We start from the raw sequence: 25,888 nt of genomic DNA on the forward strand, positions 1-25,888 counted from the left end.
GAGGAAATGTAACTATGGTTCTCTTTGAGCCGATGGCTTAGAAGTACACAGCAATTTCCCTCAGTTCTGCTTTTAATCTGTTCAATTCTCCCCCTTCTAGAAACCCATACACAGTGGTACATGCAAAAAGGACATTCAAAAGTTCAGCTAAGCCAGTGTTCAGCATTTACAAAGCCACCCGGTCTCTGAAATGACTTGAAATGCTATTTAAATAGGCCTTAAAGGGTAGGGACACATCATATCAGGCAATCAAGCATATATAAACAGACAGCAAAGCCATTTAAGACAGTTGAATTTTTTTAATAGAAAAAAAAAATCTTAAGTAAACTGTCCTTTTGCATAATCCCATTGAAACACATTTTATACACAAAATGCATTAAGGTTGTTAGATTTCAAAAGACACATAACTGCAAAAAACAACAGTCATTAATGGCCCTTCATCATGACAAAGCAGGTGCTAGAAGCAGGCTTCCAAACAATCATTCGAACACTTCTGAATCAGACTGGCGGAGGATCTCCTCCACGTAATAATGTTGATTTAGAGAGGAAACCATGCTTGGCTCAACACACATAGAGATTTAATTGCATTTAACAAGACTACAGCAGCATCCAGATGGCTGTAAGCTGCTGGAACCTTAAGGAGTGGTTAACAGTCATACCTCTATTACGGTTGCCATCTACACAACATTTAAAAGAAGAACCCATTTAGAAATCCATCCATAGGTCAATCTGAAGAGTTCTCAATTGCACTTTCCAGGATTTAATACAAATTCAACCAACTTATCTTAAAAGCTAGAACTCATCAAAACCGGATGACTGCAGTGAATGAATATAAACTAAAGGTACAATAAAACATATATTACGCTACCGTTTATGTACATGCCATTTTCCATTTAAATCTGCTCACTAGTGATAACAATATTACAATTACCACAACCCAAATGTAGAATTTCAATATGGCAGATTCCTTAGTACAGTTAGATAAGTATTAGAACACAACTGAAAAAACAAAACACAATAGATAAAATGTTCAAATATGCCCACTAGGTATCAAAGTTCCTCTGACTGCACCAAGGAACACTAAATTAGACCACATTTTTATAGAGACTGGGAAATGCATTGTGTTCAGGGAAACAAGTGGCCACACAGGTCTCTACTTGAACATTGTTTTCCCAAGAAGCACATGTGCTCCCAAGTTAAATGATTTAGGAACGCATTAATGCATCCCAATTAGTAGATATGCTCCTAAACAATTTTTTCCAGTTACCGCACATCAATTTCCAGGAGCAAATGCTTCTAAAATGGGAGCACGACAGAGCCCTGCTGCAGACTCTTAATATGCAAAGTGATCGCTCCATTTAAAGGTGCTTAAATGCAAATGCATCAGAGCTAATTTTTTATTTATTTACAATAGCCAGACAACCACTTTACAGATTCCATATCTGACATTTTCCATTTCTGATTCCTTACTAATAATAATGCTCATTAAAATACTTAAAATGTATTACAATGCAATTATCTGAAGTGCATCCATCAAATTCGAGATGTGTCACCAGTCTGAGTGATCACCACAGTTCACGCAATTGGGAGAGGTATCCGATAATCTAGTATGACTAAAAATACAAAAAAACTTATATCCTTCAACATCACGGATATTTACCAATTTTCAGTGTTCATTTTATCTTTTTAAATTCACACTTACTAAATGTTATGCTACAGAAGCTACCTATCTTTTCATAGCCAAACATATTTGGTTTTTAAAATGCCAAAACATTACCCACTTGAATAACCATTACATAAATAACTGCAATTATCGTAGAAAACAACAAATGCTCACCAACACTTTGCTGTTGTAAATTTCATTATTTTAGCACTCAAGTGGCCATGCTCTGGTTCGTAAACGTGTACTGCTCCTCCTTTTCCAAGTGTACATGGTGATAAGGCCTGTTGCTTCCGGAAAAGTCCATAGAGACTCTGGTTTTGGTAATTAATAGAAACATGGGTAATGAATTCTCCAATGTAAACTCATTAAATGCTACAAGACTCGACACATCAATACTCAGATCTCAAATACTTCACACATTATAATTATGTAAATACTCCGAATTACCAGAGGACAAAAACATGTAAATCGTTAATATTTCATCTTCACAAAAGGGAGAGGAGCATTTGGTAATGAACAAAAAATAAAAAGAAACAACCCAAAACAGACCCCATCATAACGCAACTCCACAGTTTCTGTTTAACGCCAATGCCACAAGTAGCATGAAGGTGGCACAGCTGATCAAACAGAAACCAGGCAAAGACAAGTTGTGCGAGGGAAAAAAAAAAAAGAAAAAGAAAAAAAGAAAAAAAAGGATCACTAACAAACCCGTTCTGCATCTGACATCTGACGCGAGAGAATGCGTGGCTTACTTTTCAGATGCACAAGTCGAGATTTCATATTGTTTGGTGATAATAAATTTGACTCTGTACTGATCTGTCATAATTGCACAGCAGTAACTCAAGATGTGCAGCTTTTCCGAAATTCAGACACGCATTTTCAAACATCGTTAGTCTTCGCGTTTAATTTACCGTAACACGCCAAAGTCAACTGTCTTCGCCTGCTTTCTGTTGCAGCTTGTGCAAATGAATGCATTATGCAGAACTCACACCACAAGCTGTCCCGGGCAAACATACAGTACTACCCAGAACAGGTCAGATTATCACAGCAAGTCAAATCTTATCACCTATGCTTATCAAATCATAAGTGATAAGACTTAGCCTCAGGTAAGTCGGTTAAGATTTAGAAATTCTTAATATTTTAAGATATTTTACTTGTTAAAAGATTTGTAAAGTCAATAGAATTGAAGTCAGGAACAACAGTTAAAAAATGTTTTTTTTATGTTCCGCTTTGCTATGTAGGTCAATTGTAAAAAAAATAAATAAATAAAATAAAACAAAAATTGGCGGGCTTTTTAATCTTTGTTTCGAAAAAAGCTGGAGAGGAGATGAGAGTGATAACAGGGAAGGGCCCTAGGAGTCCGGCCCCCAGGTCAGGAGGTGATGCTGGTCTGCCTCTGGCTCCCCGGCCTCGCTCTCTGCCTGTCGTATTTCACCGAAACGATGATGAAGAGCAGCAGGGTGACTCCCTGGATACCTGCCAGCAGGAAGAAGTAGTAATGCAGGGAGCAGTCGTTGATGTTGCCTGGAGAGAGAGAGAGGGGGGGGTGGGGGGGGGAGAAAGGGAGAGAAACGGATGGCAGACGTTAGCGTCGCGAACCGGCGCGCGGGAAAATAAATACAGACACTTAGCGAGGGAACGAGCGCAATTTGTCAGCCGCTTCCAAACGAAAGCCGACAAACATCTTCCTCTCCCGCCCGGGCCTGCGCAGAGCGAAAGGAGCAGGCCGCGTTTCTTCTGAAGACCAAGACGGCCGCTCTTCAAATCAATCCCCTTTGAGGGGGGGTTTTAAATGAATGGCGTTTGACTTCTGGGAAGTGCGCTGTGTGACCCGGGCGCCTGGCTGGGATGAGGCCCGCGGAGCCGAGCGCTGGGACTGGGGCGCTGGCGGTTTGCCTCAGGGGGACAGGGCGGGGGGCTCAGGCCGGCCAGCCCCGCGGCTCGCTTTGCCGCCGACCCCGGCTCCGACTCGGCGCGGTTTGAAAGGAGGGCCGTTTCGGCATCGCGGCACGGCTGCAGAGGCTTAAGTGCCGCACCGATCGATCGCCGATCTCGGTCGAAGCGGCGTACAAATCAATCTTCTCGCGCGCGGCCAGCGGAACGTGGCTGCGGGTCGTGACCCCGGCTCTCACTGCGGGATCCGCATCACAAGACCAACCAGCACCTGAGAACCTGCACCGCGGGGGCCGGCTACAAAACAAACCCTCCACTTCGCAGGCCAGAGGCCAGACCAGCATGCTTTAATTACGGAGCAGGCCAAACATTTCCCTCCAAAAGAAATTTGTATTCATAAACAAAAAATAATTCTGGATTCTTAACACCGAGGGTCCAGCCTCCCTGCCAAGGTAGCTGAAATACTGCGACCTGACGCATCTCATTAAGGGCAGGACCACGGGCAACAATGGGGGCGATTGATCATCTGTCCTCGGACACGGCTCCTCATGAATATTCATGAACCGCGATACAGCACCGCTTAACTATTGTGACCAAACAGAAGGGAGAACTGAAGGAAAGCCAGAGCTGACCAGCCAGTACGGTCTGCGGCCGCAGCCCCATCTTTTCCTGAACTTTCCCATCATGCCTCGCGCTGTATGTGCACTGTGATGTCTGCTTCCCTGGGAGGGCTCTGAATCTTGAAAGCAGACACGCGCAGAGAAGAGAGACGTCTGCGATAATCACACAAACACTCGCGGCGAAATCCAAACTAAATTTCATTTTTTTGTTTTGATTTTTTTCCTCTTGCACTTTCAGCCAGCGTTTGACGCGGAGAGGAAAGCAGACAGCCTCGCCAAACCCCCCCCCTCCACCTCCCCTTTCCCCCTCCACCTCCCCTTCCCCCCCCCACCTCCCTCCTAGACTTGAAACAAAGCAACAAAGTGTCTGCCGATCGTGCCGGCGGTGGAGATGAGGCCCGCCCGCGGTCCGAGCCTGGCAATAGAACCTGGGCCCCTTATTGGTCGGCCCGCAGCGCCGGAGGACCCGCCCGGGTTCCCTTTGACGACTCCTCCAAGAACAGCACCCGCTTGGTGGATTCCCTTCGCTTCATTTTTTCACTTTATTTTTCCAATTTACTTTATAAACTGCTTCAGTTAAGTACTGGGCTACACTACAAAAGCAGCTTTTAAATGCCTGGCAAAATGAGCTGGCCAAATATATTAAGCTGTAAAAATTGATTCCGGTCCGTTCCAAACGGACGGGGTACTTTTTTTTGAAGTAGCGGAGCGGTAGCCAAGCTCTCGGCGGTAGCGGCGGCGGCGCTGTCAAAACGATCTACCTATTAAATCCTGCCGGTGGGAGTGTGAGGCGGCAGGTGGAGGGAAGGTGGGAAAGGCTGGAGGCTTAATTGGAGAGGAGGTAATTCTGCAGACATCCTGTCATTTCTCTGAGCGGCTGTAGGTGGAGGTGGAGGAGGAGGAGGAGGAGGAGGAGGAGAGAGGGGGGAACGCGGAGACGGAGCGTTGAAGGCTCCAGGGTCCGGAGCTGGAGGCTTCTAATTACAGCTGTCCCTAAAGAGCCGGGCCTCTCTGGCACCGCCGAGGTCATCTCCACGGTGACACAAAATAAGGGGCGGTGGGGGATGGGGGGGGGGTCAATTAATGCACACCCAGATCGAAGAGACACGCAGTGTGGCACTTTCTTCATTTTTCCCGCCCATTACTGGAAGCCAGACTCGCTCCCGCTGTGGCTACGCCAGGCGTCCTTCTGCGAGGCGGCCTGGGAGGGATAATGCTACCCCCGCGGACCACGAAACAGGGCTCCCCCCCACACAGCCATCGCCACCGCCAACCGCCACCACCACCCCCGTCTCTTACCGCTGCCTGCAGTAAATGTAACACAGCAGCAACCAACACTGTTCCTGGAGATCTACCAGGAGATCCTGTAGGTTTCTATTTTAACCCAAATTTGGCACACCTGAGTCTGCTAAATAGCAGCTCGACCAAATATCTAGCTGTTGAATGAGGTGTGCTTTGCTAAGAGTTATGGTGAAAACATCGAGGTACAGGGCTGGCTGCCAGTGATGGAACGACCAACTCTGGGACGTGAACGTGATTCTTACTGTGAAGAGATCGTAACGCTCCACAATGAAAGACCATAGAAAAAGAACCTAAGCATGCAGAAAGGATGCAAAGCCATCCTGTTGAGATGCAGGGCAATTTCATTTGCACATTAATTCTCGTTGTGCATCGACAAAGTTAAGGTTTTTAATTTCAATCTGAGAACCGGTAAACAATAAACAATTTCAAAGCACTGAGCATGAAGTGGGCTAATCAATACAGTGGCATTAATGTAAAAACAAAGAAAAGCTGTAGTGCCCATGTAGTAATTAAAGTACTTTCTCCCTAGCCTTGTTCCTCAGGACTAAATAAGCCACTGATTTTATTATTGTCTGCAAAACAACAGAAATTGGGTCTATGAACCTACTTATTCACAGGAACCTCTGAAAATGCATTAAAGCGCCAGACTTGTGAGATTGCCCGGGTCTTGCTTTAAGAAAGTAACAAATATGCAACGTCCATCAGGACCACAGAAGCGGAGGCTCAATTTGCACCTTTCCCTTCCCCAGTCGGTCCTGTTCTCTCACCTCCTCTGCACTGAAGGACAGAGGGAATGCCCCCCTCCACGCACAATGCCGCTTCGCTAACGGACACAGCGACAGTCCTAACCCCCCCACGGTGGGAGGGGCGCCTATCAAAACATTTAAAAAATTCTATCATATGGTAACATAACATAAAATAATGAGAACAGGCCATTCAGTCCACCGATGCTCACCATTTTCCTACTTCTGAAGTGTTCCTAGTGCTCGGTTTACCTACAAACCAGATAGTATCTAGCGCTGTACCAAGCCTGGTCTTGAAAACACCCAGTTTCTGCCTCTACCACATAACCTGGCAAGCTATTGCACACATTAACTACTCTCTGTGTGAATAAAATACTTCCAAATGCGGAATTTACTTTTTGCAAATTTCCATCTATGCACCCTTGTTCTAACCCTAACAGAACTCAACCCGAAGAATCTCTTGTAGTTCACTTTGTTAATCCCTTTAACAAATCGCCGCAAGTCTCCTTTTACAAACCTTGGAGAGATTAAGCATCTTAAGTCTTTCCTCATAACTCTTATCTTTCAGAACAGGAACCAATTTGGTTGCCACGTCTTTGAACAATTTCCAGAACCTCTATATCTCTCTTGTAGTACGGTCCCCAGAACTGCACACAATAATGTATGGTCTGACAAAGGCATTTTATGAGATAACTATAACTTGGCTTTGGACTCAATACTCTTGGCTATATAACCCAGCATCCTGTTGTTTTACTGCTATTGCACAGTGCCTAGAACCTGAATGTCTTTGATCGACCATTATTCCAAGTCTTTTTCAAATTGAGTACATTCCAATTGTGTTCCGCCCATAAAGTAGTCCTGCCATGTTTTTTCTACATTTCCCACATGTAGAACTTTACACCTAGCTATATTGAATTTCATTTGCCAGGTTTCCACCCACTTCTGGATTCTGTTTCAAGCTTCTTAAATTACTTTAGTAGATTCCAAACTGTTAGCAGAACCTCCCAGTTTTGTATCATCTGCAAATTTAACTAATGTACACTCAATGTCCCCATGAAGCTCACGTATATAAATGAGGAAGACCAGTGGTCCCAGCACCGATCCTTGTGAGACTCTACTTCACACAATATCCTGTTCAGATAAGATCCCTCCTACTACTCTTTGTGTTAGACACTGCAGCCAGTTCCGAACCCGCTCTGAAATGCCTCCGGTGATTCCTACCGTCTTCATTTTGATAATGAGTCTCTCGTGTGCTACCTTATCAAATGAGATGAGCGATAACACATTCCTGCTGCACGATGTGCGCAAATCCGTTCGTGAAAATCGGAAAACGGAAGATTAAAGATGAACAATCTCTGTGCCGCAGACCCTACGAGGCAAAATGCTGGTTCTGAGGAGAGTACGCAGTCCTGCACATCTGTAGAATGGACGTGCATTACAGGCCTTTCATCTCCTGTTCAAAGGACCAAGGAAAAAGTACCCATTCTACTGATGAAGTCAACACCGTGGCAAACCCCACTTGTGATACTACAAAAGGGAAATAAGAGTAGTGCGTCCCATCAAAGGAGAGACGCATCCCAAAAAAAAGAGAGAGAAACCTGCCGCTCCCTACAGTGTGGCAATTGTCCCGCGACGATCACATGTTCAAACTCAGGACTGACTGTGATCTGAGTCAGGCAACCAAAGGGGAGATCTTAGCCCCCATCTCCCCCCACCCCGGATTTAAATAATTTAGGGGAAATAATGAGAGGCTCGCAGCAGGCTTGCACTCAGCCTCCCGTGAGGCCGCCTGCGTTTCGGATCGATAATTCCTCCTAACCAGCGCGCGCCCGGGACCCGCGAGGGGGGGGGGCGCGCTCTCTCCCTCCGCCACAGCCTTAATTAAAACGGGGCGAGCGGCTGCAGGAGGACTCCTGTAAGGACACGTGTGCCGCTGGATAAACAGCGGGAGGGAATCAGCCCTGCGTCGCTCTTTAACCGCGCGGCGTTTCCCCCGGGCGAATAAACGGCGTTACCGCCCGACGCGGAGTCCCGCCGAGACGTCCCGCTCCACGGCGCCTCCAACGCCTCGTTTTATGAATTCGGCTTGGGTCTTTCTTTCTGCAAGGTTTCCATTTTGTAATGGTCCCACTTAAATTTTATTGTCCGTTTGCATCAGAGCAGACCGTGTCCGTGTCCCCCCCCCCCCCCCGGACCCGCCTCGGGCTTCGTGTGGCAGCAAAACGCTCGCGAGACTGAGCGGTAATTACGGTCGCAAAAGACAAAACAAGAACTCGCAGTGACGCCATTAACGAACCCCACAAATACCGGCCAGCTATTTAAGGAGCGAATCCAGAGCCGGGGAGAGATGTGGGAATTCGAACGGAGAAGCGGAGAACCCCGTCAGAGATACCCGCGCCGGTACCGGAAATACCGCGACGCCGGAGAAAGCAGCCGACGTCACCGCGAAAATTGTGTTTTCGCAATTTATGTCACACGTCCTTGGACTGTAGCTGAAGAGAATCCGTGGTGAGAATGAACGCATCAATCAGTGTCGCCACATTCGCTCGTGCATCCAAATGTAACGCAGCAGGGTCTAAACGGCATTAGCGCACATAATCAGGCAAAATCCCATCATGCACCTCAATTACACAGGTTAGTTTCTAATATTTTCATTTACGCTTTTAAAATCGTGTATTAAATAAAGTTTGTGACCCAAATAACTGTTTACTGGACAGATGTCTATAAATGGCTATAATCTATAAATGTCTTAATGTAATCTATATCTATACAAAAAACACCTTGCATCTTTATCCTGAAACACTTCCATTGGCAAATGCTATGTATAAATCAGAGGGATGGACCTGTCTTAGAGGTAGGAGTAGCAGCAAATGTACGCTTGAATGAAAGGAAATGCAACTAGTGCACCTATAGAGGGTGGACAGCAGTCACCTTAATACTTCCCATTGCAGGGGGAAAAAATTACAGCTATTGGTTTAAAAGCATTTTTCCCTTCATAGTGACAGATTGCTTTTGGCACGGAGTACAAACGTGTGATTGGAATGAAGCTGGGCCCGGAAATCTCACCACAAATTCTTCAGCCGCTATTTCAGCTTTTCAGTTAAAGGCAATTCATACAGTGAAATACAGTGTGAGAATTTTACATTGCCCAAAATTGCGCAAGAGCTTCAAAGGACCTACTATAGCTTTGGCCAAACCACATGGGAAGCTCGGCATAAAATGCCGTTAAGATTCGGAATCCCTATAGGAAAAGGATTCAGGTAATTCTGAAATCACACCGAGAACAAATCGCAGATTAGATTGCAGTCTCAAATTAAAGTGAAAACGTTAACGGGGGACTTGAGAAGAGAAAGCCTTCATTAGCAGTACGTGCTCAACAGTCCTGTGGAATAACGGCAGAGATTTTACACTCCATCTGTCTCCTGTTCCTTTCCCGCCTTTCTTCCTCGCTGACACGGCTGAACCTCATTAAAGCGCTGACATTTCGCTAAGTCTGTTCGGCGGGGCCGGGAACAGGAAGCGGGAGCAGGGGGCGGGGCCTTTCCGCCTCACGGCCGCGGCGGAGTCAGTGCCCCGAGGCGGACGGCCCCCGGACCGCAGCCCAGGGCTCCCGCGTAGCCGCTTCCAGAGCGCCCCCCGCCCGGGGGCGTCGGGGGCCGAGCCGCGTCTGTCGATAGAGGGGCCCGCGAGGGCCCGGCCTCGGAGCGCCCGCCGAACCGGGCCCGCGCCGGCGGCGGACACGCGCCGCGGCGGACGTGAAGATAGCGAGCGGCGGGAGGGAAGGAGGGAAGGGGGGGGGGAGGGAGCGGTGGCCTGGAGCCAGCGCTCCCTCAGCACTCTCCCAGCTTTGCTTAAGAGGAGCCGGCTGTGTAATCAGGCCCCCGGTCAGCGATTAACGCCGGGCGTCTTCCCCCCCGGGCGTCTCCGTTCTGCTCCGACAGCTGGCGCTCGCCGCCGCCGCTCTCCCTCCCTGCCGCTCGAGTACAGCTATACCGCCCCCGCCGCCGGTGGGCCGACACAAGGTAAAACGAGGTGAAAGGAGAGAATGAATGGCGGGTGTAAAAAAAAAAAAAAAAAAAGAAAGACAAGGCAATTGGAATGTCAGGCGGCTATTCAGACGGCAGCCGCGCGTAATGCCTTCATCGATAAGCACCCGAAGGCCCCTCTCTGAACGTCTCCCTTTATATCTTCCTTACACGACGCCTCGAAGCCGCCGAGACAAAAGGCGCGCGGGCGGGGCCCGCGATCAGAGCGGCGCGTACCGAGCGCGCGGCTCCTCGGGGCCGAGGCCAGGGGGCCCGATTTATGAAGGCCTTCGGCCGGACCTCTCCCGCTGCTAACATCATCAAAAAGAGAGGGGGGGAAAAAAAAAGAAAAGAAAAGAAAGGGCCTCGGAAGCTGTCGCGGCGCTGTATTAACGAGCGATTCGACGTCTGTGGCCAAACAATTTACAGCGGGCGCTTACTCACCGCGCACTCACAGTAAAGTGCGTCTGCGCCGCGCGCTGCGGCTCGCCAGGGGAGGCCCATCCATCTGCCGCCGCCGCCCGCTCCATTTATTCTTTGCGCTCGGACAGATTTACACAAACCTTTTGTCGTCGGCCTGACACGTCTATTTATTAAGGGGAAAGGCCTCTTAAAACCAGGGGATTGTGGAGGAGTTTTCCCCGCCCGGTTAATTCGTAAACTCTTAACGGTAATTTAAAATCGAGACTTTCTTTCTTTCCCGAAGGTTCATCAAACGCAGATTAACTCTCTGAATGCGCGTAGATTCGCAGAAGGGCTCCAAGACTTTCTCCAAAACGCAACACCTGAACAGTGTTTACAATTAATGGGAAAATACTTCCATTAACATCTTATTATCAACCTTTTTGGGAGAGGGGCATAATATCTAATGAACCTATCTGAAGTTTTCCTGTAGATTTGCGAACAATCGAAGAGCTGTAACACAGAGATCACAGGGACAGAACTTGGGGATAAAAGGAGAAGAATAGGCTAAAGTCAGGCCTTTTCCTGCTCCTGGAGCTGCTCTCACAGATCAGCGCTGGCGCAGGCCGCAGACACAGGGCATTTGGCCCCGTCGCGCGAGGGCCGTGGGGAACGGGCGGGGGCGTCGACACGTCGCTCCGTCATCCTCAGTCCAATTCACCCCGATTGCTTTCCGCTGCCGTGGCTCTCAGTCAGCCCACCCCCCTCCGCTGCCGTGGCTCAGTCAGCCCCCCCCCCCGCGGCTCTCAGTCAGCCCCCTTCCCGCCGTGGCTCGCAGTCAGCCCCCCCCCTTCATTTCTCATCCCTAGCGGGGCGGGCGGAGGTGTCTGAGGCAGGCTGTCGGGGGCTGGAGTCGGAAGGGAGGCTAGGCTAACCCCTCCCGTACGCGCTGACCCCCCGAAACTCATTACTCTGCGGCCGAGGAGCAACCTGACGGAATGGGCCTTCACGCCGCGCCGGTCTCCGCCGGTCTGCCGGAGGTCCTCTCCTCCGCCCCGCGGGCGTACGGCTGAAACGTTTTCCGCGCGTTTGCCGCATTTACCTCGCCGAAGCTGACGGGCTTTGATCTGTGGATAATTTGAAGATGCAACAGGTGTGGCTAAATTAACCGCGATAATTTGGCACTGGAATAAAAGTTAAAATTGGCAACAAATGCACTCATTTAAAAGGAACAAATTATATCCCTCACAAGTCAATACCCGGTGCCAATAAATACAAGTGACTGCATGAAACTAGTTTCAAAGCTTGCAGTGTGGGTAATTAACCCGTGGCCATTTGCGCAAAGCTTGGTATCCATGTTGCTTTATTTGTAACTCGACACGTTTAATATCACAAACTTCATTCCAAGTCCCAGTTTCCAAAGTTATACTCAAGACATACAAGGCTTGAAGCCTAATCAGAGTTGGAGATGGGCCACTCCCACCAAGGATATCATATGCTAATCAGATGCGTTACCCATCATATGAGCCAATGGGATGAGAACTTGGGGTGAGGTCAGCCATACACTGTCCATGCTGCATTTCTAGTGGAATATGTTGAAATCCTAAGAACACATTAGACCTTCTCTGAAAACCTCTCTCAGTGTTGAGGAACCAAAAATGGGATATTACTGTGTGTACATCCACCTCCTCCTCACAGCCTGACATCTACAGAACATGCTCATTGGTGAATGTGTGGGGTTTTTGAAAATGGTTTTTTAATTGCCACTCATTGCCGATTTAAAGGAGGGTGGCAATGTATTGCCACTCAACAGCATATCATGGACCAATCCAAAATCCAAGCCAGAAAAAACCGTAATGCAGGGCTTCCCCCAAGAAAATACAGAAGTCAGTGAAGGGGGAAGTGCCTCAGAGGGCAAGCAGAGGTGGTGTGAAGTGGTGAGCCGAGGTATTCACACGGTGTAGTTGTCACCAGACCTGGTGAAAACTACACGATGCCAATTTCGTGAAATAGCACCACCGTGCCTTTTCCCCTTTCCACGGAAATTTGATTCTGAGGTTTTATTGATTCCTCTCCAGTGTTTGCGGACGTGCTCGTGAATTCAGTGGAGGTAAGGGTCTTTGCTATTAATACCTGGGGGAAACCCTGAAATGTGACCATCACAAGAAATGTGTTTTTACTGAGAAGGCTGTAAAGCTTTAGTGGTGGCAAGGCAGACTGTTTCTGCCCACCAAAGGACTACTTTCCAACTGCTTGAAGGCTTTAAACTGCAAGTCTAATGGGACAGTTTAAAGTTAAAGTTTTTTTGACATTTTCAGTTTTGGTGGACATTTTAGTCTCCAAAGCTGCTTGTACGAGAGACTTTGCTTCAGACCACAAATCCCCAAAGTCCTTATTTCAGCCGGAATAAATCCAGCAGGCCTTCAGAAACTCAGGCAAATGTCTAAAGCATCCATCGAGCACAGAAACCATTGGGGGTCAACTGAAAACATGCACAAAAACTGAAATGGAGGGGAAGAAAAAAAAAACATCAGTAGGTCAATAGCATCAGTCAACCCGGCCGCGCTAGTGCAGTCCAGCGCGACTCCGAGAGATTAAGATCAGCGCTAGGCTAACAAACCTCGCGGCGCTAAACCTCAGAGTCAACGGGGCTGTCCCCGGGGAGCGAATCCGAGCCGACAGCTCAGCAGTCACAAAGGACGCTCTCTGAGCAGGGCCCCAGCCGGCGGCTCCGGCAGAGATCCCAGAGACTCGCGGCCCAAGGGCCGGAGGGTGCCGTAATCCCAGGCTGAGCTCCCCTTCTCAGCCGCCACTTCAATTTGCGGCCATTACCTGCGGAGCCAAAACGGCGACCGGCAATTTCGCCCGCTATTTCGCCAGCGCTTCGCAATATTCGGCCGCGATTGTTTTCCGAAAATATTATCTTTAAGACTCCTTATCTTAAAGTTACCTTGAAAAACTCGGACCAAATTCGAGGCATATTATTTGATCCTGGGTTTGGGAAAATGAATGCAATTGTACCTTTCACATAATTACACGTCATTACCATTACACATTACGAGTCAAACGGTTTTTACGCTCTGCGTTCCGGCCTTGAATAGGAATGGAATACATCATTTCACAAAACCGTTAGTGAAAGCACAAAGTATGCCCCAGCAAAAGTATCCATTTTGGGTCCATAAAAAATTACTTCCAAAGGTACGAAAACATGCATTTGTACTGTCATGCACTATATACAGGAAATAATATTAATTAGAAGCTAGCCATTCATCACTGTGACGGCATTTGACATTGCTCATCCGTTTCCCTGGCCGCGGCTGCCGGCGACCTTACCGAAGTCTCTGTGGGAGGACATCCATCCGATGCCCTCGAGGGAGACCAGGGCGAGCAGGCCGGAGCCCACGAAGGAGCCGATACCAGAGAAGAAGAAGAACAGGCCCATGATGGCGCTCTGCATGGACTTGGGAGCGGCCGAGTACGCAAACTCCAGACCTGCGGGGAGAACACAGCGTCCAGGACCGTCAACATCTGCACCACCGCTCAAACTCACACATACATCACAGACACATAACAGGCCATAATATGGATGGCTTCAGTAATCAAAAAAGTAAACACAATCACCATTTTAAAATGATATCACTTCATGAATACCTGGCTGTTATGATCAGGGGACCATGTTAGGGGCAGTTTAGTAAGACTAAAGGTTTTCTGTACAGGTTTTCTGTACAGCAAGCCCCAGAGTTTTGCTAAACTTTGTGGCAAGTTGTAGGTTCTGTTTCTGATTCTGTTGCTCATCCACCTCAGCGTGCTTGCGATGGGGCAGCAGACTTGCTGTGATCTACCGTTACGGAGACCAGCGGATCCCTGACAGTGCGACTCCCGCCACCGGAGTCACACCGAAACCAGTCGGCGAGGAGGAAGGAACCACACTGACAGCACTCAAGCACCACGCTGCAAAACTGGCCAAACTCACTATGAGGGAGCTCTTTTCACAACAACCTTCCTCTGCTCCGTAAAAACAACCCGAGCGATTCGTATGAGGACCGGACGCTTGCTGATTCGCGCCCCGTTGTTTTTCCAGTCGCTCACAGGTCGACAGCGCTAACGCTCCTCACTCCAAAACCTTCGCCAAACCTTGCGGTCTCCGACTCAGCTCAGGTGTTTGTTTGTTTGTTTGCTTTGCGAAGGTGACTGGTGGGGAAGGGGGGGGGGTGGAGGGTAAAAGCATACCTCTGCGGCTGGAATTGTTTCCAGAAAGGTCTCTCAATATTTAATGCATCATCAAAAAAAAAAAAGATCAAATCGTTTTCTGTCAGCGCGAGAGAGGCCGCCTCTGCCTGCCGGGTGACATGGGTAATTTCATGGCGCCTCAAACCTGTGATTTCTCAAATTACGCCCTATAGCTGCAGCTGTCAGCAGAGATTACAGCTGTATGGTTAAGCAAGGGTGCCTTTCCAGACCCTCCTCGGGAGAGGAACATTACCACAAATTAAAGAGACGCACGGCTTCCCCGCCAAGCGCCTGCACCGGAACTAATGCGCCTCGTTAGGGAACAGGGAAGGAGGGAAAGGGTGGAGAGGAGAAGGGAAAAAAGAAAAAAAAAAGTGCAGCCCCGCGACGGGAGGAGCGGCGAGAAGGCGAGCGGGAGAAAAGCACGCCGCCGTTCCGCCTCCGTGCTCGCGCCAAGCCGACTGCTGCCTGTCTGCACTCACATTCGCCTGCCGTTGGAGGAAAGAGGAAAGGAAAAAAAAAAACCACTAAACAATTATTTGTATCCTCAGGTAACCTTTTAATGGAACATTCCACCCAGGTCTGTCAAGGGGCGTGGCCAGTGTGACGTACAGGAAAAGCATGCTTGAAAACAGAGCGTGTCAGTATGGCGCAATTGCAGGGGGGGGGGAACTATTTCACTCACACGTTTTCATCACCAGTTCGCGCGCAGAGAGACAAACCTCAACCTCCGGGCCGGGGAAACCGGCCAGGAAAGGAGAGGAATTAGAAATGTTGTCCACTTTCCGCCAACACGCATAAACAAGCGGACTGACCTTTGCCGACTGCGAAACCGAATTACTTAAAAAGAGGCGAGCAAGCTGAAATATTTCATTCTCTTTTCCCCCCTCCGGCTGTGTCAGAAGGCTGATTTTTCTTTCTCGGGAAATAACATTAGCCTTTAACATTTCCCAAAGAGCAATTCATAATTAAAAATCCCCAAGGGGAAAATCTTACAGTGTTTATCATGGTCCCGGTGACCAGAGGACAGCGGTTATCTAGTGGTCTGAGCACAGGAATTTGCCCTCACTCCTCTGTGGTACAGGATAGTGGGAGAATATGTGGTCACCTATGACCCCATGAAGTGTTAAAGGAAATACAATCCCACGGGTACACTGAATTTCCAGGCATTCCTCTAGAGGTCCTATTAGCATCCTAGACTGTGTTGAAGATGCGAAAACACACAAATTTAAGCTACACCAATCAGCTACATGTCTACAGAAACTCTGCCTTCACAGTAACACTGCGACACACAGGAGCTGATCAGAAGGAGGCTAAAGAGATAACCCAAAACAAGGGGAAAAAAGAGAAGGAAAACAGCCCATTGGACACGGCGAGTTTCTGCAGGGAGGGAGGCTGGGGGCGGTGGCGATGGCCCAGCGATGAACCCACGGGCCGGGAGGGTTCCATCAACCCCGGCCTCCATATCAGCGCCACCCCCGAAAGCGTCCTCCTCCACGTCACGGAGATCAAACGCGGGGGCTGTAGAGGCCGCCGGTCACGGAGAAATACCTCTGCGGGAGTTACGGGCGCATCTCGCTCAAAAAAAAAAAAAAGAAGAAAAGATTTCAAAACGATCATTCCGCCCAAAACGATCATTCCGCCGTTTCCAGGAGAGCTTCGGGGGGGGGGGAGCCAGTCCCCGGGACGGTAATAAAGCTTAATGCTCTGGATAATGAGCAGGGAGAGCACTGGAGATGGAGCAGGAGCCAGCTCTGCGTACAGCAAAACGTCCACACAAAGGCAATAAAAAGCAATACCGGGATAGCTGTGGAGCGCTCGGTACGAAAGACGCACTGGATTTCAGCGGAATCACAGTCTTCCCGTGAGGTGAAACGCCACTGGGTGGATTATATACGCCGGGACGCATTCCCCGGAAGGGACAGAGGGATCAACTGCGTAACGTTAGAGAAATCCCACGTGAACGGCCGCTTCCTGTCAGCAACAAGCAGGTGTCCCAGAGGAGGAAGCAGCGCCCTGTGCTTTAGCACCTGTGTGGCTGACACCCGATGAGAACACAGGACGTGGACCGACCTTGCGCCACCTCAGAACAACGAGGTATTGGAACACACACGGCTTCTGTGCAGGTTGACACGCTACTGGAAACGGAGGTGTCAGACATGTCACACGCACACGCATGTCTGACAGGTGCGCTTACAGCGTACAGCGTACCTTTAAAAATATTCACTTAGCCTGCTGCACCTATACAGCTGGATACTTAGGAAACGGTTTAGATCAAGCACCTTGCCAAAACAGGAGGGTGGTGCCCCACTTGGGACTTACACCTACTGCCCATTGACTACAAGCATAAACCATTAACTGCCCGGTGAAACTGATGGGAGCTATTTGTGGTGACTTTCGCTTTCAGTTTGCCCTTTGACCTTTCCCTATCACAGGCCCACTGACACCTCTCCCTTCCAAAGGTCTCATCTAAAAAGCCACTGGAGCTCTGCTGCTAAGCCTGACAGGTGGAACTGCCCATTAGAGCTGTACTTTTTTAATGGTTTTTCGTCTCTCGGTTCCCACACACTCCACCCCCCCCCCCCGCCCCGAGCCCAGACCCGTGGGAGCGGGATGGCGAGGACGGCTGCCCCCGAACTCACCCCTTTGCCCCTTAACGCCCAACCGGACGGTCGCCGGCTAGTTCCTCTCGCTCGGCCGACCTGCGGGTAAACACAAGGCCGTCTGCAGCACCCGGGGCTCTAATTAGCACTGGGACCGGTGTGAAGAAACCAGGGTGGGGGGGAGGGGGGCGACACAGGGAGCGTTTGACTGGCTTCCAGGAAAAGCGGCGTAAACAGCAGGGTGGACAAACCATGGGAGGGGGTGGGCAAAATGAGGGAATTTCAGACGGGGGGGACAATGGGGGCGACGCAGGCGAGGGCAGAGAAGGGGCAGCGGGCGCCGGAGGGAGAAAACAAAAACCGAGGGAGGCCGTGTCCGCGCGAACAAAGTAGCGCAGACGCACGCTCCGCAGCACCACGCAGCGAGCCCCGGGGTGGATGGGATGCCACGGCCTCCACGGGAGGCCGGCGTTTAAGGAGCCAGCCAAAAAACAGCCCTTTCCAACTGTGATAAAACTCTCCAGACACAGGCTCACACACGGCCACATCGCCTACAAGCTCCACAGCAGCTGTGTTTCAGGGAGACTTTTCAGAAGTCAAGAACTATTTAAAAAAAAAAGAATCTAAATCTCATAAAAATTCTGTATCATGGATTTCATCTCACATCTTCACAAAAATGGCTCCTCAGCACCAATTATGTTACTTTGTGAGATTTAGCAGACTCTTTTCTCCAGCGACTTACACAGCCTACGCTTTAACATACGATGCCTTTATACAGTCAGATATTTTACTGAAGCGATTCAGGTTAAGTACCTTGCTCAAGGGAACAATGGCAGCGCTCCAGCAGGGAATCGAACCCACGACCTTTGAGTTACAAGCCCGCCCCCCCCCGACCATTATAACCCTGATCATTACGCTGCGATTGTCCGCGCTTTAGCTCTGACAGCCCTTAATGTCAGCCCGCGCCGGGCCCCTGCTGCAGCGTGCAGCGCGGGCCGGGCCCCAGACAGAGCAAAGGGCAGCCATTCATCGCCGCGCCCGCCGATTCGGAAGCTGATGAAGTGCCGGAGCTCTTAGCCCCGTCACCTGGAGCGGTCAACACAGATGGAGCCCCGAATCGGGGCTCGCAGTTACGAACATTGTTACGGTAAACGTTATAGGCGACGGGAACCGGTTCCCTGGGGGGTGGGGGGGTGCGTGTCATGGTGGCGAATTGTGCTACATACTGACGGCGACGCGGAAAGGTGTCCAGCGGCGACGGACGCCGTGTTGCGCGATGCTCCCTAAAGCGCGGCGCTAAATGTGACCCAGGCGGCCGCAGCAACGCATCGACGCCGGGGATCGATGCCTCGGTGATTGATACCGCCGTGGATTCCGTAACCAGCGATTCCTCCCACAATGCCGCGGGGAGAGGCCTGCCAAATAAAAGCCGTGATGCGCAGGGGTTTTTTTTTTTTTTTTTTTACGCGTCTCAAAAGAGCCGCCATTGATTGGCCGAGTCGTTAGGGCGGATTGATGAGCCGGGGGGGGGGGGGGGATATCCTCCGTATCGAGTTGACGCAGAGTCCAGGATTAAGGCCGTCTGGCGGAGAGATCGCAGATCACATGCTGATGTGGCCGGCGACTCGAGAGCTCGTTCCTAAGGGCGACCGGGTCTTTTTTATTCTTCAAATAAAAACTTCATCGGAAAATCGACCGCGCCGCGCTTCATCGTCAGGGCAACGGCGGAAAAGCTGGCGACCGCCTCGTTTTGGCGCTTGTTCCCCCCCACCCCCGAGACGCCGCCTTACCTGCGATGCTGGCGAAGATCTCGCTGATCCCGATCAGCACGTACTGCGGTATCTGCCACCAGATGGGCAGGTCGGCCGCGTGGTACGTGACCCCGCCTATGACCTGGTTGACGGGACCGTAGGCCTTGACGATCTCCAGCCGCTTGGTCTCCAGTATCCCTGCGGGGGAGAGGAGAGAAAAGGCATCGTTAAAACGTCTCCCCCCCGGTACACCTCGCTGACGGAGACGGCGTCTGAATCGGGGTGCGGGCGGTCCGTCCTCCTGCGTGCGGACGTCACGGCCCGCGGGATTTCGCCTCCCCCTGATCGATGGGCGGTCCGATCGCTCTTGAGCACGACGGCGCGCCGGCTGGCTATTAGACGCGCGTGACCTCGTTTTCGCCGCAGGCCTCCTCACTCCCTGCCCATACCGATGGGCCACATAATCTCCCCGCTAATCAAACTCCCGACGGCGCTCCCACATCTGCACACCGTTGACCGTGACCGAACAGGTCACGGCCGCGCGTACCGAGGAATTTTAAGAGTGCGGTCAAAGAAAGGATTAAAAAAAGGTAATGGAAGAAGGGTTAGTCAGTTAACTGATTTTTGTTCAGGACTAAAATGGAATGCATACAGTCTGCATGCACTACGTATAAATGTATAAATCCTCCTTGAAATTGAACTAGTAGCATGTTATGTTATGATCTAAATTCATATTACAAAACTCATGGGCTTAATTTAGTCCCAGTTTTGAATTCCTTTCTCATTTTTTTTTTAACATAAGCAAGACATGATAAACACAGCTCAAAGGGTCTGGGTTTGACAAAGGGTTCAGACAGCAAGCAACGTATTGATGCTTGATTGCAGTCAAGGCCACTGCGATTTCTTGTCTAAACGGAGTAAATTAAATGCGAAGCGCATATTTTAAGATTGGCCGTCTAGACAGCAGGCAGCGTGTTTGCACAAGTCTCCGCTCAGATACAGAATGAGTTTTTCCAGAACTCAGATATCACAGTATATAAAAAGGCAGGAGGAAATCTTTATGGGGAAAGAGAGGGAGAAAGAACAGCACATAACCCACCTTTCCCTGCAAGTACAACACAGTGGTCCACTACACTCATATCACATCTATAACGCATGGTCCATGTGCCACTACTTAACCTACTTGATTAAACCCAAACGTAACAAGATAAACAGGAAGGACAGCGCATGTCACATGTGCGTAATATATAAAACTTATCAGCCGTCTGTCAGCTTGAGGAGAAACAGGTGATGTCACTTCAATTAAACTGATCCATCCGAGCAACACAGTACCAACAGTGTTCTCAAAACTGTTCAGGTAGTGCTTCCCATAATCTCAATCTTGCTATTGATTTTATCAATTAAAACACTCCCTGAACGCATATGCTCTTCATTTAAGTTTGCGAAGTTAAAACAAGCACACACACAAACACAGACACACACGAAAAAGGGTAAAAAAGGAACACGCAGATAGGACCGCTCTAGATAAAAAGTGCGCTTGTAAGATTACCACAATCCACCAACACCCAAGACACAATGACAAGACCCAGAGGGGGGGGTGCACAGGGAGGGGGGGGGGGGGGGTGCACCATTAAGGATTAAGTGTCAAGCCGGAGCCAGTGTTTCGCACAGATGGAATCAGCGCAGTACAAAGTTAAGAGATTATAGTAATTTGTAACGGATGAGACCGGACTGCAGAACAATGACTCTGCGAGGCTGTCACCGGGACCTGTGTTTTTCCCCCGAAGGCTTTATTCGATAACCACTATCGCCGGAGCGGCGGCTATTTGCAGATAACCCCCGCGGCGGCGGCGGCGGCGGCGGCGGCCCCATCACACACGCTCGCGCGCAATGCCCCGCTCCAGAGCGGACAGAGCTCTGTAATCCCGCCTCCGCCGTAATAACCGTCCGTCTCTCCGCGGCCCGACGGCGGGCGCTGCCCAGAGGAAGTCCTCTTCTGACACCGCGCCGCGGAGTGTTTCCGCGCCGACCCGGTGACTTCTGGCTCCTTGCGTTACGAGGAAAACCGCTCGAGCCTCCGGGGCTGTGACACAGTAAAACTCCACGCTGGGTCCAGTAGATTAGAGATTAGAAAGAAAGAAAAGACAGTTCCAGCTGAGCTCTGCCGTTCCTCAAACACCCGGTGAACAACGGCCGTCTGGTGCTGTCGGCTCAGCGGCGAAGTGCTCCCGGGCTGCGGGGCTGGCACGCCGATGCCCGCTGGTGAATTGCGGGTGGCGTGGACAGTGAGACAGTGGGCACAGGAAGCCGTGCAGCGGGTTAGCATCCGGGCACGCCTCTGCTTAACCTGAAGCGAGGACCTCGCCACACGCAACAGGTACTGAAGTGCTGCATAGGGCCTTGTGCACTACTGTATTAAAGCAGTACGGCCTTGGGTATGGGGACGTGGCACAAATTACCACCTGGTACTAACAATACGAGTGTCACAGGAGTGGGCTTTCCCAATTAAACTCCATCCAATTAGAAACGTCTTCACAACGAACCAAATGAGCCAAAATGGAGCCCTGCTCTCACGGCTGCGTCGATCTCTTTACCCACGCAGCAGTGTTAAAACGGCCAGAGATGGGCATAAATGCAAGCCGCACTGATGACGCTCCCTTGCGGCGCTTGCTGACGCTGCAGGACGTGGGATCGGTGGCAGCGGCGCTAAATCTGCGTCCGATCCGCCGCCGCGTTGAAAACAGGCCCGAGTGATTCCGTTTCGGGAGCGCCGTGAATCCCACGCCCGGGTGGCGTGGCGGCCGAACAAAAAAGTGTCACGCCGTCTTAGCGAGCGCAATTTCCTCTAAAAGGTTAGGCGCCACGGCGGCAACAATGGGAATGGGAATTGGCCGGCCATGCGGGGAGCTCTAATGGATAACGGATTCCCGCGGTCTCTTTCAGAGAGCGCGCAGACGCGCGGGAGCCCAGAGGCGGAGCGGAGGAAGGGCCCGGAGTTTGCGCGGGTCGCCGGGTCGCGCGGATTTCCCGTAGGACCCCGACGCAGCCGCGCGGTGCAGGGAAAGGGTGATGGCTCTGGTGCGCGACTGCAGCCCGCGCATACCGCCGTAAACCCTCCTCTACACCACGGCGGTTTTCAATGACTTTCTCCCGACACATACCAAACCCTTTATAACCCCGTTTTTAGCCGAGGGATAAATGCGGAGTGAGGGATGGAGGTGGGAGAAAATAAAGGGCGAATCTGCTCGCCGGCTGGAGCGCTTTATCCCTTTGGAAATGTATTGATTTACATTTTTAAAAGCACGTCCGTTAGCCGAACGGCGCGACGGGGGGGGGCACCGAATGAGTCGCGGTTGCTGCTCCCGCAGTGACTGATCAATAAAATAACCGCTCGCGGTCGCGTTTTTAACGGCCTGATCGCGGGCGCGTGCCTCCTCCCGGCGTCTCTGCGAGAAAGGCTTCTCGAACGTTTGTCCCGCGAACGTAACAAGCGGCGTAAGGTGGGGTCGTTAGGGGGGGGGGTTAGGGTGATGGGGAGGCTGGGGATCTGGGACTCAGCGCAAACCCTGTTAACACGGTGCGGTTCACCTCCCGAGGAGCGCCCCTGGTCGGGTGTGGTTTATTAATGACGCGCTACAAAGAGAAGGAGGAGGAGGAGGAGGAGCGGGACCCGGCGGAGCCAGACTCTCCCCGGGGAGGGCGGCCCGTCCCCGGAGCAGTCATTACGCGCCCCTCTCGTCCCAGCGTGGGCCGGGCAGGCCGCTCCCGACGCCGGCGGCGGGCGGGCGGGCCAATCACGTGGCGGCCCTGCTGACTGAGGGCCCGCCGAGCGGCTCGACAGCCTGCGAATGCACACATTTACATGCGCGCTCGTGTGCATTTCCATTCGCTTGCGCACATCGCCACACACGCATCTGTATTCATGAGCGCAGGTGAGCGAGGCTGCCTGGTGGAGGTACGGCAGCTCATTTCCATCCACACCCACCCACACACGTACATACACACATATGCATGCGGACACACAGGCATGCACGCACGCACACACAGGCATGCACGCTAGCAAACACACACATGCTTACTCGTATGCACACATGCATACATATGCATGCGTACACACACACACACACACACACAAAAAACTAATTACACGGTGAATGCTTTACTTCCTTTCCCTTTAATATGACAGTGTTCAGGCTAACGGGTGAAGGTAAAATAGAAGAATGTGACACTCTCAGTGCACACGACCAGCAGCTCTTCACCGGAGAGGTATAGGCAGTGCCCACTATGACCATGTAGCAAGGAATGTGGGCTCACTGTAACCATAGACACCACCCTCCCAGCACACGGCCCGTTTTACTTTTACTTCCTCTTGAAGAACATTCTGGGATTCCCCCACCAGCTGGGCAGACCAAGCCCAAAACCACCACAATGACAAAACATCTGAAGACCATAGTTTGGGCAGAAAGAAGTAGTGAAAATAGGCCTATACAGGATGACAGCAACTTAAAAGTACCGGGTACCATAGATCAAATGACTTGACACCAGAGGGGCTTGTTTAAGGTTTCTGTTTAAAGCTTTCAATAACACATACATAGTTGCATACGCCCATTTGATTTAGTCCTGAATTAAGATACCATCTCGAGAGAATTCTGTGGTTCACTTCAAAAGTACACTCTACCTGCCACGGCAGGGTTCGGTACTAAAGAGTTCGCTAAAAAGGTTTTAACCTTAGGTCAAGCTATTAAGTATTGAATGACAGGTGGGGGTGAATTAGTTTTTCAAAGCAGACCTGTTGGCTGCTGCAGGATACTGCCTTTTTTAGTTTTCAGGGCGGTATCCTGCGAAATTCAGTCAGAATTAAACGGGGGGTAGGGGAGAAACAGCTTCCCACGTTCACCACGCAGAGTCTGGAAACAAAGCACAGCTTTGTTTTTTGTTTTTGTTGTTCTTTTTTTTTTTTGCTTTAATCTGCAGGATGCCGGCCAACCAGCCAGCTGCGTTTTGATGGGAGAAATATGAATACCTTTCCAACAGCCTCCCTGCTGGATTTCTGAGTACCCGCCCGACACAGAAGGTCAGTCTCAAACTCTTCAAAGGCCAGCAGGACTGGTCAAACTAGTTCAGCTTCAAACTCCGTTCACAGGCCAATCGTAACGGAGATGTAAATCGTCCTGAATGATCGTTTTCATATTTTTTCGAACACCTCACCCTCCCCGTCCGACCCCCGTCGAGCTTCGACAGGACACCGCACATATATTAGCATAAAACTGTTAACTATATTTTACCAACTCACCCCACATGAAAAACAAAAAATAAAAACTCCAAAATCCACTTTCCAAACTTTTTCCCAGTAATTTACTGTGACAATTTAACCATGTTAAGCTGGTAACTGGCAGCCACAGAAGGAGCCGTGCTGCACAGAATGAGGAATAAATGACTGGCATGTGACTCGGGTTACCTGGCACTAAACATGAAGTCAGCTGACCAAGCCAGCTCCTTAATGCACCTCGCTGTTTCTCACACGCATTTCAAAGTCGATGTGAGCACGAGGTAAGGAGGAAGGCTTTGCCACTTTGGCCACACAGTTGAAGACACTTCCACTTCCAGAGAAGAAACTCCCACATCCCCCCCCCCACAGTTCGAACCGGTGACTTGGGGCAAGTGGCATAAATCTTGAACGAACCCCTCCTCCCGCCCGCACCGGACCCTTACCGGCGGCGACGACCGAGCACATGACGAAGAACATGCCCACGGCAATCCTCCGGAGCGAGGACGGCAGCAGGCCCTTGCGCTTCAGGATGGGGTCCACCACCTTGTCCTTCAGGGGGATGAGCATGAGGATGAGCACCGCGTCGAACATGGTGAGCCAGGCCGCCGGAAAGCGGAACAGGGAATTCTGGGAATTGGAGGAAAAAAAATACACGGAGTGTGCCAAAAGCGACGGAAGGGTACACAAAGCCGGCGCCCCCGCATCAACACAGAGAGATTAATAACGGAGGAGAGAGCATTATCTTACTTGAACTCCAGCACTGTGCTAGCTCCCTCGTGTGGTCAGAACTAGAACATTAGTGGACTTAATTCAACACGATAAGAGTGAATACAACTCAAAATATTACAAAAACTTCAAGGGCAGCCATTAGACTGATGCCCTGAAACTGATATAACTAAATTAAAATCTGATACAGTTAAAAAGTTGTTGAAGACTGTCCTAACACGAATCATTTAGCATGTTGGTTCATAAAAACCAAATCCTATAGAATCTGAAATAATAAAAGAAGGCCTTTCGGGAGTTTAAACATACTGTATTCAGCTGTGACAGCTGAACTGAGCACACCCCTGCATACATGGTCACAAACAAGAGATTACAGCAATAATGGTGTTGTTTTTATACATTTAACACAACAACAGTTAATCTCGCGACAAGACTTTCTGTTACACGTGACCTCTGTCTGCAACCCTGGGTAATGAGTGACCTTAATCAGCTACAGGAATGTAATACTGGATTAATAAACTCGGACTGGCAGGGCAGAAATCACTTCCTCCTGGTTCGACCCGCTCCGCTAAGACAGATCTCCGAGCCCACTGTGCAGAAATGAAGCCAACGCAATGCACTGCAAGTCCAATGCATGCAGGCAAGGCCATTTCACACAGTATTT

The 25,888-nt window shown here is 50.3% G+C and overlaps 1 protein-coding gene across 2 annotated transcripts in view; it reads right to left on the reverse strand.

Moving 5' to 3' along the window:
• Nucleotides 1-2,635: 2,635 nt before the first annotated feature.
• Nucleotides 2,636-25,888, reverse strand: part of slc15a4 (solute carrier family 15 member 4) — a 31,436-nt gene continuing 8,183 nt past the window's right edge. For both annotated transcript variants that reach the window (XM_064353998.1, XM_064353996.1), the window contains exons 6-9: nucleotides 24,945-25,128; nucleotides 19,272-19,430; nucleotides 13,982-14,140; nucleotides 2,636-3,187 (exon numbers count right to left, since the gene is read on the reverse strand). In XM_064353998.1, coding sequence (XP_064210068.1) covers nucleotides 3,036-3,187; nucleotides 13,982-14,140; nucleotides 19,272-19,430; nucleotides 24,945-25,128 — 654 coding nt within the window. In that variant the 3' untranslated portion in view covers nucleotides 2,636-3,035. The remainder of the gene's footprint in view (nucleotides 3,188-13,981; nucleotides 14,141-19,271; nucleotides 19,431-24,944; nucleotides 25,129-25,888) is intronic.

The sequence above is a fragment of the Anguilla rostrata genome, chromosome 10 (assembly GCF_018555375.3).
Source record: "Anguilla rostrata isolate EN2019 chromosome 10, ASM1855537v3, whole genome shotgun sequence".
In the NCBI taxonomy this organism is placed as follows: Eukaryota; Metazoa; Chordata; class Actinopteri; order Anguilliformes; family Anguillidae; genus Anguilla; species Anguilla rostrata.